This window comes from Schistocerca serialis, chromosome 4 (genome assembly GCF_023864345.2).
Source record: "Schistocerca serialis cubense isolate TAMUIC-IGC-003099 chromosome 4, iqSchSeri2.2, whole genome shotgun sequence".
Taxonomy (NCBI): Eukaryota; Metazoa; Arthropoda; class Insecta; order Orthoptera; family Acrididae; genus Schistocerca; species Schistocerca serialis.
In genome coordinates, this window is record NC_064641.1 from 274,880,094 (window position 1) to 274,892,522 (window position 12,429).

General features: G+C 46.4%; 2 protein-coding genes across 2 annotated transcripts in view; both read right to left on the reverse strand.

Annotated features, from left to right (window-relative positions):
• Positions 1 to 12,429, reverse strand: part of LOC126473837 (ATP-dependent translocase ABCB1-like) — a 675,020-nt gene that overhangs the window by 540,712 nt on the left and 121,879 nt on the right. The window lies entirely within an intron of this gene.
• The window catches only part of LOC126473838 (ATP-dependent translocase ABCB1-like), a 234,788-nt gene that overhangs the window by 100,643 nt on the left and 121,716 nt on the right, over positions 1 to 12,429 (reverse strand). The window contains exon 10 of the mRNA XM_050101165.1: positions 840 to 1,096. Within this exon, the coding sequence (XP_049957122.1) occupies positions 840 to 1,096 (257 nt within the window). The remainder of the gene's footprint in view (positions 1 to 839; positions 1,097 to 12,429) is intronic.

Consider the following 12,429-nt stretch of genomic DNA (forward strand, 5'->3'; position numbering starts at 1 on the left):
TGGATATATATATATATATATATATATATATATATATATATATATATATATATATATATATATATATATATATAGTTAAACAAAAGTGAAGTTATTAGTTATAAGAACGCCACGTGTCGTGGGCAGTGTCTATCATGGAACCTGACGACTGAGCGCTACTACTGTACGACGAGGGACTTACTGAAGCAGCAAGACACCAGATTAGTGATACTGCAGAGAGAAGTACTTCCTTCTCGCTTCAGTGCCACTGAGGGTGTTGTAATCAGTCCCCTTGAACTTAGAACTGCTTAATCCTAGCCGACCGGGGTGGCCGAGCGGTTCTAGGCGTTACAGTCTGGAACCGCGTGACCGTTACGCTCGCAGGTTCGAATCCTGCCTCGTGCATGGATGTGTGTGATGTGCTTAGGTTAGTTAGGCTTAAGTAGTTCTAAATTCTAGTGAACTGATGACCTCAGCAGTTAAGTCCCATAGTGCTGAGAGCCATTTGAACCATTTACTTAATTCTAACTAACCTAAAGACATCACAAACATCCATGCCCGAGGCACGATTCGAACCTGCGACCGTAGCAGTCGCTCGGTTCCAGACTGAAACGCCTAGAACCGGTCGACCACTGCGGCCGGCAGACAGGGAACCCTAACATCAAATTCTTACATTTAACTTTCACCATCATCCTGAAAATCTCTAATATTGTCGTGGAATTACGTTGTATATTGTACGATGGAAATAGTGAGGAAGTCAACTAATAGACAATCCTCACGGATCTACTCATCTTTGTAGGGTTTGCTTAATGTCAAATTGCTAGAAGTCCTAAGAAGCGCAACGCGGTCCTCGCACTTACCCCGAGAACGTCTCCGAACAAGACAGCGAAGACTGGGAAGCCGGCGCTCTCGATGATCGCGCCCACGGTGCCGGTGACCAGCAGGTGCCACTCTGGCGCGTTGAGGCGCAGCACGGTCGCCACCCCCACGTCCGGCACCTTCTCCTCAGCAGCCTCCGGCTGTGACTCTGCGGCACCCGCGTCGCTGCCCGCCATCGACGACGCCTCGCTGCGGACGCTCACCAGACGCTGTAGATCTGGCCGTTCGCCTCCTGCCGCTACAGCACCAAAAGCCTTAGAGCCTTAGTCAAAGCTCTGCGCACATCTAGCTGGCACATACACTCCTGGAAATGGAAAAAAGAACACATTGACACCGGTGTGTCAGAACCCCCATACTTGCTCCGGACACTGCGAGAGGGCTGTACAAGCAATGATCACACGCACGGCACAGCGGACACACCAGGAACCGCTGTGTTGGCCGTCGAATGGCGCTAGCTGCGCAGCATTTGTGCACCGCCGCCGTCAGTGTCAGCCAGTTTGCCGTGGCATACGGAGCTCCATCGCAGTCTTTAACACTGGTAGCATGCTGCGACAGCGTGGACGTGAACCGGATGTGCAGTTGACGGACTTCGAGCGAGGGCGTATAGTGGGCATGCGGGAGGCAGGGTGGACGTACCGCCGAATTGCTCAACACGAGGGGCGTGAGGCCTCCACAGTGCATCGATGTTGTCGCCAGTGGTCGGCGGAAGGTGCACGTGCCCGTCGACCTGGGACCGGACCGCAGCGACGCACGGATGCACGCCAAGACCGTAGGATCCTACGCAGTGCCGTAGGGGACCGCACCGCCACTTCCCAGCAAATTAGGGACACTGTTGCTCCTGGGGTATCGGCGAGGACCACTCGCAACCGTCTCCATGAAGCTGGGCTACGGTCCCGCACACCGTTAGGCCGTCTTCCGCTCACGCCCCAACATCGTGCAGCCCGCCGCCAGTGGTGTCGCGACAGGCGTGAATGGAGGGACGAATGGAGACGTGTCGTCTTCAGCGATGAGAGTCGCTTCTGCCTTGGTGCCAATGATGGTCGTATGCGTGTTTGGCGCCGTGCAGGTGAGCGCCACAATCAGGACTGCCTACGACCGAGGCACACAGGGCCAACACCCGGCATCATGGTGTGGGGAGCGATCTCCTACACTGGCCGTACACCACTGGTGATCGTCGAGGGGACACTGAATAGTGCACGGTACATCCAAACCGTCATCGAACCCATCGTTATACCATTCCTAGACCGGCAAGGGAACTTGCTGTTCCAACAGGACAATGCACGTCCGCATGTATCCCGTGCCACCCAACGTGCTCTAGAAGGTGTAAGTCAACTACCCTGGCCAGCAAGATCTCCGGATCTGTCCCCCATTGAGCATGTTTGGGACTGGATGAAGCGTCGTCTCAAGCGGTCTGCACGTCCAGCACGAACGCTGGTCCAACTGAGGCGCCAGGTGGAAATGGCATGGCAAGCCGTTCCACAGGACTACATCCAGCATCTCTACGATCGTCTCCATGGGAGAATAGCAGCCTGCATTGCTGCGAAAGGTGGATATACACTGTACTAGTGCCGACATTGTGCATGCTCTGTTGCCTGTGTCTATGTGCCTGTGGTTCTGTCAGTGTGATCATGTGATGTATCTGACCCCAGGAATGTGTCAATAAAGTTTCCCCTTCCTGGGACAATGAATTCACGGTGTTCTTATTTCAATTTCCAGGAGTGTATATATGCCTTACGTACACAGAGGATATGAGATGGTGATTGTAGCTGACCTACCAAAACGTTAGTCACTCCCGAAGCACTGCTCGTCTTGGAGCGTTGTATACGGAGTACATTTGTTATCATGCGGGCATGTGAGTGTCCACCACTGACGTTAAGTCATAGAATTTAAGAATGGAATGGAAGAAATCGCAACACCAAAACATAATTAATGTAGAGTAATGAAACTTTGGGAATATATTTGTAGAGGTTGATGTAAACGAGAGATAACCCACTGCAAATGTGAAGTGTTGGTAAATTAATAACCGGCGTCACAGCCAGAATGTTGAATGCAACCATGCAAAAGTGCATGATTGTTTTGTACAGAGGACAGATGTAATTCTGTATGATGGAGCACAATCCCTGTTGCACTTGCTCGGCAGTACAGGGACGGATAAAGTCGCTTGTGGATGACGCTGGAGTCGTGCGATGATATCCCAAATGTAGTCGACTGGAGACAGATCCCAAGGCGACATCTCGACGCTCTGTAAAACATAGTGAGTACAAGAGTGTTATGTGAGTGAGTGTTGGCGGAATAACAGCGGTAGAAAAAAAAAGAGTAACGGACAGGGACCAGAAAAGAGTGACATGCCTTCTCAACGACAACTGGTTTCAATACCCTCCGGAATTGATGGTACTATCGGTGCAGGTCCATCTCAACCAGTAGACATTTGGAATGGGGTACTTCCTATAAACCATTGCTGACAGCCGTGCATAAAGCTTCAGTTGGCCAAACAACATAGAAACTGGACAGTACTCGACACCAGACGAGTAATGCGATCCGGCGAGTAGCTACTTTGCCTCTTTTCATATAGCACAAGATGGTGAGTGGACAGACTACTCGATTTGTTTAACCTACAGTGCTTCGCAGCTGACAAGGGACGATGAATAAGTAAAGGAACATACTTTTTTGTCAATCCATTTCGCTATACAAAATTCGTGCTATAAGCAGCCTTCAAAATGACGTCAGTAACGGAAGTGAGTTCCAAGCAGAGAATCGTCAATGAGTTTCTTTCTTACGGAAACTCAGAGTATCGCAGGTATTTATAGGCGCTTGCAGAATGTCTACGGAGACCTCGCAGTGAACAAAACCATGGAGTGTCGTTGGGCGAGGCGTCCGTTATCATCACAAGAAGGTCACGCAAACCGGTCCTATCTGGCGCGTCCCGGCCGGCTGCACACAGCTGTGACTCTCGCAGTGTTGGAACGTGGAGACACTCTCATTCGAGATGATCGACAGATCACAATCAACCGCCTATTGCTGCTCAACTAGAGGTCTCGGTTAGTAGTGCTGAAAACCCTCCACCAGTTGGGTACTCAAAGATGTTTGCCAGCTGGTTTCCTCGCCGTCTAGGAGAAGATAAAGTGCAAGGAAGGATCATGTGTGCGGAATTTTTTGCCAATTTTTTGACGAACATAGTCACAAGCATTGAAACAAAGGTTCATCACTTTGAATCCGAAACACAACGGTAATCTATGGAGTGACGCCACACTACCTCTCTTCCGAAGAGAAAGTTCAAAGCTGCACCCTCAGCCGGTAAAGTCATAGCGACGATCTTCTGGGAGTGTGGTTATTCTGTTTGATGTCCTCTATCACGGTGCAAAGATCAACTCTGAAGTGTGTTGTGCTACCCTCAATAAACCGAAGAGCCGACTTCAACGTGTCGTCACCACAAAAATGCAGACGAACTTTTCCTTCTCCCTAACAAAGCAAGGTCTCACACAGTTCTACGAGCCGAGAGGAGCTGACAAAACTTAACTGAACTGTTCTTGCTCATCCGTCCTACAACTCGGATCTCGTACATTCCGACTTGCAACAGTTTGGCCCAATGAAGGCTGCACTCGGCGAGAGCAGCGCGTGAATGATGGGGAGGTTATTTATGCAGCAAGGTGTTGGCTCCTACGGCGATTGGTAGTATGCCGGCATAGAAACCTTCCCATTATCATGGTGTAAGGCTGCCGTATTGAAAGAAAATTATATTGAAATATAGAGTTTTGTAGCCAAAGCAGTGGGAAACAATGTTGTGTCGGTATCTGGGCCGACACCGTGAAGTTGAGATGGCTGAAAAGGCAAGCTAGACTAACGCAGACGGGCGTGATGTACTGGAACAGGATACGTAATTAATGTTAGGAAGAAAAGTACGGAGCAGGATTAATACTTATCTTTAATATCATTGTGGTACATCGATCTTGACGATACACAGGAGACTTTAAGTACAATCACTGTATGGCTAATGGCGCCTTGCTAGTTCGTAGCCATTAACTTAGCTGATGGCTATTCTGTCTCTCGGCTAATGAGAGAGAAAGGCTTCGTACATCTGGTCGGTAGCTAGGTTCTCGTACAACTGGGACGAGTGCTCTCACGTATCACGAGACCTGCCTTGGTGGTGGCGCTAGGTCTGCGATTACACAGTGGCAACACGCGGGTCCGACATGTACTAAATGGACCGCGGCCGATTTAAGCTACCACCTAGCAAGTGTGGTGTCTGGCGGTGACACCACAAATAATATATTGTATTGGAATACCGAATAAAACCAACCTCTTCCCAAGAAAAAATGAACGCCCGTCGTAGTTCAGGCAGAAGGTGGTAAGTCGTTTTCCGTGCTGTTATATCGTTGCTTAATGGCGCGATCCATTGTCCTGTCACGCCCCTGGGTGGCGCTTCGGTCTTCTTGTAGTTTGCCATTTGGTTAGAGGAAGTTGGAGGCAGGTTGTTGACCGACGGTGGGGCAGAGAGAGAGAGTGTGTGGTGTGAGAGAGAGAGAGAGAGAGAGAGACAGGAGCGGTGATGAGCGATGAGCGTGCGACTACGGGGCATAATTGTCTATTTGTACCGGGTCGTGTTGGTGAGGAATGTTGGGCTCTACGCTGTTGCGCCCGATTGACTATCTGGATTTGCGAGTGACCGTCTGCCGATGTCGCCGTCGTGATGTTGATTTTTCCTGGTAACCGCCCGTCCTACCTTATTTTTGGGTAAGGTACTTCTGTTTGTGGATGTTGACACCTGTGCTCCGGTGCTGGACTTGCTCCCGTTAAGTCGGTTTGCCTTCTGTTCTCGGTCACTACGTACTCAAGCTACTAAATTCGCCCTCCCCCTCTGTGTGAATCTCCTTACTTGAGTGTATTTAAACAGTGTTTTCCTTTTATTGTAATTTGTTTAGCATTTTGATGATCTTGTGATTATTGCTTGGGTATGAAATTAATTTAGTTCTAATATGTTCTAGGCCATATATTAGTGACCACTGAGGTCGAATATCGAGCCTGACCTTTAAGGTGGCATGTCATTGCTTGCCCGACTTGTGTATGAATTGTAACATCTAACATCGGGCATGGTCGTGATAAGCAAACCCCAGCGGCACGATGAATATTGGCTCGTTTTATGTATTCATTTTGGAAGGTACCAGGTGAGATTCACCACTTCTCTTAAAAGAAGGAATTCATTGTTTACCGTTGTTTATTTTATTACCACTGTGATTTCGTGCTTACGTATTAGCGCTTAAGCATTTCTTCTTATTTTTACGCTTAGTTAAGTAAATTTGTTTCTGGGAGGGTCTTGTTAACAATTGGCTCTTTAATCAATTTAATTCTTGTGTATGCTCATTACTGTTATATGATTAGCCGATTAATCTTTGTTTTAGTTATGAAGTTTTGTAACACTTAGATTTTGATCGGTGTCTGGTACGGGGTTTCCATTTAGTATTCTCGGGCCTTGCGAATTTACATAGTTGATGCTCAGTCTTATATGACTTATGTGTCTGTTTGCCGTGGGCTTCCTGAGTTGGTCGTAGCGTTGGAGACGTTGTCCCCGGCATGTTATCACTACCCGCCGATACACCGGGAGTGGCTAGTCCACTTCGGCTGTGTACCTGTGTGCGGCGCGGCCTCCTCGCTTACCACGTCATCTCTCTATAAGTAAAGTTCTTAATCTTAGGGCTTTCGGACTTTTTAAGTCAAGGGGTCCGCTACTCTAAGTCATCCTAGCCAAGCCTTGCTTCCACCAGCCCGGACTTGTCTAGTATTCCCTCTTGATTTGAAGATCTTTCATTTCTTAATTGTCGACTGCCATAAATTTTAAATCATTGATACCTTCTCTTAAATATTGTTAGTACCCAAGGTGCTTCCAAAATCTTTGTTGTAATCCTGGACCTACAAATTTTAAAATATTTTCAAATGCTGAACTTGTAAAATTTTGAAAATTGTTACCTTTCTGTTTGAAAACTTGCTAAATTGCCAGCGCCAAAGGCGCGCTCGAGTTATTTCAGTGGTAATCCTGAACTTTTAAAAAAATTTCCAAATGAGGACCACCTTACATGTTTGAAGTTTACTATCTAATGAGTTGGTTTCAAATCATTGTGGTAGTGCTCTTTCTGTAACTGTAGTAACGTCAAATTTACCTGGTTGAAATCTTACAGATGCCTAAAGGGCTCTTGAACGGTACTTTTATAAATGTTAAACTTGTAGTTTTAAAGAGGTATTATTTGCCCTGAAAAATAAAAAAAATTGTTTAGTCCTTTGCGTTCGCCGTCCTGATGTCAATCTGACAATTACTATTGATTTATATGTTACTGATGTTAACTGGTATATCTTGTTAAATAAAGGGATACCAACTCTTGTTAAGCAACAAATGGCCTTCTGTAAACCCAGCCTGCACCTTTCTGCCACCCGTTAAATTGTGGTCGTATCCTGGGGCGTCCACTGAGATTTCAGGTAGTTCTGCGATTTTGTGGGGTTTTTCGTACCGTGACTTGGGCCCACTCATTCAGAGTACTGTGAACGTGGACTACGATGTTTACTCCAAGATTCTCGGTGACAAGATGTTACCATTTCATCTACAGCGCCATTATGAGTAAGTCGTGGACACTCCCGTTTAGCAGAATGACACTACTCATGTTTCCAGGATGTCATTCATACGCCATAAATTCCATGAACAGTCATGCATCACCTCACATATCTATTGATCCACTAAACCGCCTAATCTTATTTCCACATAAAATGTATGGGACTACTAAGAACAGCCGGTGAAACTTTGTTGTTGTTGTGGTCTTAAGTCCAAACAATGGTTGGTGCAGCTCTCCATGCTAGTCTATTCCATCCTACTCTATCCCGAACTGAACAACTGCAACCTACATCGTTCTGAATCTGTTTACAATATTCATCTCTTGGTCTCCGTATCCGATTTTTACCCCCTCTCCCCCCCCTCCCCCCCCCCTCTCTCTCTCTCTCTCTCTCTCTATCTCTCTCTCTCACACTCACACTCACACACACACACACACACACACACACACACACATACACATACACACTCTTCCCTAGTACTAAATTCGTGATCTGTTGACATTTCAAAATATGTCCTATCAACCGATCCCTTCTTTTGGTCAAGTTGTACCATCCCCTTAGGGATATGGCAGCAAGAGAGGGGAAGAAAACCAATGTGCACTCCGTGTGTATACCGGGGGGAGTCATTCCAGAAAGGGTCCTTCCGGATGCCATGAAGGGTACAGGGTGCACCCATCTGCAGGTGGTCGCTCATGTCGGCACCAATGATGTGTGTCGCCATGGATCCGAGGAAATCCTCTCTGGCTTCCGGCGGCTATCTGATTTGGTGAAGACTGCTAGTCTCGCTAGCGGGATGAAAGCAGAGCTCACCATCTGCAGCATCGTCGACAGGACTGACTGCGGACCTTTGGTACAGAGCCGAGTGGAGGGTCTGAATCAGTGGCTGAGACGGTTCTGCGACCGTGTGGGCTGCAGATTCCTCGACTTGCGCCATAGGGTGGTGGGGTTTCGGGTTCCGCTGGATAGGTCAGGAGTCCACTACACGCAACAAGCGGCTACACGGGTAGCAGGGGTTGTGTGGCGTGGGCTGGGCGGTTTTTTAGGTTAGATGGCCTTGGGCAAGTACAGAAAGGGCAACAGCCTCAACGGGTGCGGGGCAAAGTCAGGACATGCGGGGACCAAGCAGCAATCGGTATTGTAATTGTCAACTGTCGAAGCTGCGTTGGTAAAGTACCGGAATTTCAAGCGCTGATAGAAAGCACCGAAGCCGAAATCGTTATAGGTACAGAAAGCTGGCTTAAGCCAGAGATAAATTCTGCCGAAATTTTTACAAAGGTACAGACAGTGTTTAGAAAGGATAGATTGCATGCAGCCGGTGGTGGAGTGTTCATCGCTGTTAGTAGTAGTTTATCCTGTAGTGAAGTAGAAGTGGATAGTTCCTGTGAATTATTATGGGTGGAGGTTACACTCAACAACCGAACTAGGTTAATAATTGGCTCCTTTTACCGACCTCCCGACTCAGCAGCATTAGTGGCAGAACAACTGAGAGAAAATTTGGAATACATTTCACATAAATTTTCTCAGCATGTTATAGTCTTAGGTGGAGATTTCAATTTACCAGATATAGACTGGGACACTCAGATGTTTAGGACGGGTGGTAGGGACAGAGCATCGAGTGACATTATACTGAGTGCACTATCCGAAAATTACCTAGAGCAATTAAACAGAGAACCGACTCGTATTGGACCTACTGATAACAAACAGACCCGAACTTTTCGACTCTGTATGTACAGAACAGGGAATCAGTGATCATAAGGCCGTTGCAGCATCCCTGAATATGGAAGTTAGTAGGAATATAAAAAAACGGAGGAAGGTTTATCTGTTTAACAAGAGTAATAGAAGGCAGATTTCAGACTACCTAACAGGTCAAAACGAAAATTTATGTTCCGACACTGACAATGTTGAGTGTTTATGGAAAAAGTTCAAGGCAATCGTAAAATGCGTTTTAGACAGGTACGTGCCGAGTAAAACTGTGAGGGACGGGAAAAACCCACCGTGGTACAACAACAAAGTTAGGAAACTATTGCGAAAGCAAAGAGAGCTTCACTCTAAGTTTAAACGCAGCCAAAACCTCTCAGACAAACAGAAGCTAAACGATGTCAAAGTTAGCGTAAGGAGGGCTATGCGTGAAGCGTTCAGTGAATTCGAAAGTGAAATTCTATGTACCGACTTGACAGAAAATCCTAGGAAGTTCTGGTCTTACGTTAAATCAGTAAGTGGCTCGAAACAGCATATCCAGACACTCCGGGATGATGATGGCATTGAAACAGAGGATGACACGCGTAAAGCTGAAATACTAAACACCTTTTTCCAAAGCTGTTTCACAGAGGAAGACCGCACTGCAGTTCCTTCTCTAAATCCTCGCACAAACGAAAAAATGGCTGACATCCAAATAAGTGTCCAAGCAATAGAAAAGCAACTGGAATCACTCAACAGAGGAAAGTCCACTGGACCTGACGGGATACCAATTCGATTCTACACAAAGTACGAGAAAGAACTTGCCCCCCTTCTAACAGCCGTGTACCGCAAGTCTCTAGAGGAACGGAGGGTTCCAAATGATTGGAAAAGAGCACAGGTAGACCCAGTCTTCAAGAAGGGTCGTCGAGCAGATGCGCAAAACTATAGACCTATATCTCCGACGTCGATCTGTTGTAGAATTTTAAAACATGTTTTTCGCTCGAGTATCATGTCGTTTTTGGAAACCCAGAATCTACTATGTAGGAATCAACATGGATTCAGGAAACAGAGATCGTGTGAGACCCAACTCGCCTTATTTGTTCATGAGACCCAGAAAATATTAGATACAGGCTCCCAGGTAGATGCTATTTTTCTTGACTTCCGGAAGGCATTCGTTACAGTTCCGCACTGTCGCCTGATGAACAAAGTAAGAGCCTACGGAATATCAGACCACCTGTGTGGCTGGATTGAAGACAGACGTTAAAGTAACCTCTGGCGTGCCACAGGGAAGTGTTATGGGACCATTGCTTTTCACAATATATATAAATGACCTAGTAGATAGTGTCGGAAGTCCCATGCGGCTTTTCGCGGATGATGCTGTAGTATACAGAGAAGTTGCAGCATTAGAAAATTGTAGCGAAATGCAGGAAGATCTGCAGCGGATAGGCACCTGGTGCAGGGAGTGGCAACTGACCCTTAACATAGACAAATGTAATGTATTGCGAATACATAGAAAGAAGGATCCTTTATTGTATGATTATATGATAGCGGAACAAACACTGGTAGCAGTTTCTTCTGTAAAATATCTGGGAGTATGCGTGCGGAATGATTTGAAGTGGAATGATCATATAAAATTAATTGTTGGTAAGGCGGGTACCAGGTTGAGATTCATAGGGAGAGTCCTTAGAAAATGTAGTCCGTCAACAAAGGAGGTGGCTTACAAAACACTCGTTCGACCTATACTTGAGTATTGCTCATCAGTGTGGGATCCGTACCAGATCGGGTTGACGGAGGAGATAGAGAAGATCCAAAGAAGAGCGGCGCGTTTCGTCACAGGGTTATTTGGTAACCGTGATAGCGTTACGGAGATGTTTAACAAACTCAAGTGGCAGACTCTGCAAGAGAGGCGCTCTGCATCGCGGTGTAGCTTGCTCGCCAGGTTTCGAGAGGGTGCGTTTCTGGATGAGGTATCGAATATATTGCTTCCCCCTACTTATACCTCCCGAGGAGATCACGAATGTAAAATTAGAGAGATTAGAGCGCGCACGGAGGCTTTCAGACAGTCGTTCTTCCCGCGAACCATACGCGACTGGAACAGGAAAGGGAGGTAATGACAGTGGCACGTAAAGTGCCCTCCGCCACACACCGTTGGGTGGCTTGCGGAGTATAAATGTAGATGTAGATGTAGAGATTTCTTGTCTCCCAAGTTCTATTCCGTACTTCCTCGAAAGTTACATGATCGATCCACGTAATCTTCAGCATTCTTCTGTAGCATCACATTTGGAAAGCTTCAATTCTCTTTTTATCTAAACTGTTTATCGTCCGTGTTTCACTTCCATACATGGCTACACTCCACGAAAACATCTTTGGAAAAGACTTCCTAACGCTTAAATATATATTTGGTGTTAACAAAATTTTTCTTCTTCAGAACTTTTCTTGCCATTGCTAATCAACATTTATGTGCGCTCTTCTTCGGTCAGCATAAGTTATTTTGCTGCTTAAATAGCAAAACGTATTTACTACCTTAAGTTGTATGGTTTCCTAATCTGGTTCCCTTAGCATCTCCTGATTTAGTTTGACTACATTCAATTATCCTTCTTTTTTTCCTCCCTTCAAGACACTGTCCATTCCATTCGACTGCTCCTCCAAGTCCTTTGCTGTGTCTGACAGAATTAAATGTCATCGGGAAATCTCAAATTGTTTATTTCTTCTCCCTGAACTTTAATTCCTAATCCAAATTTTTCTTGTTCAATGTACGTCGGGGATCGGTTACAACCCTGTATCACTCCTTTACAACCACTGCCTCCCTCTCATACCCCTCTACTCTTATGTGTTATGTTGAAACATAGCAATCAAGCTTTCCCCAAATTAGATGGAACCCACTTATGGCGTCGCCTCAACTGAATATGGCATACCTGGATAAGCTTCTGGACTCTCCTCCATGCCGAACTGAAGGCATTATCCAGGTTACGCGAAATTTAACCGACAGGAAAAAGATGCTGTGATATGCAAATGATTGGCTTTTCAGAGCATTTACACAAGGTTGGCGTCGGTCGAGACACCTACAAGGTGCTGATATGAGGAAAGTTTCCAACCGATTTCTCATACACAAACAGCAGTTGACCGGCGTTGCCTGGTGAGACGTTGTTGTGATGCCTCGCGTAAGGAGGAGAAATGCGTACAATCACGTTTCCGGCTTGAATAAAGGTCGAATTGTAGCCTATCGCGATTGCTGTTTATCGTATCTCGACATTGCTGCTCGCCTTGGTCGAGATCCAATGACTGTTAGCAGAATATGGA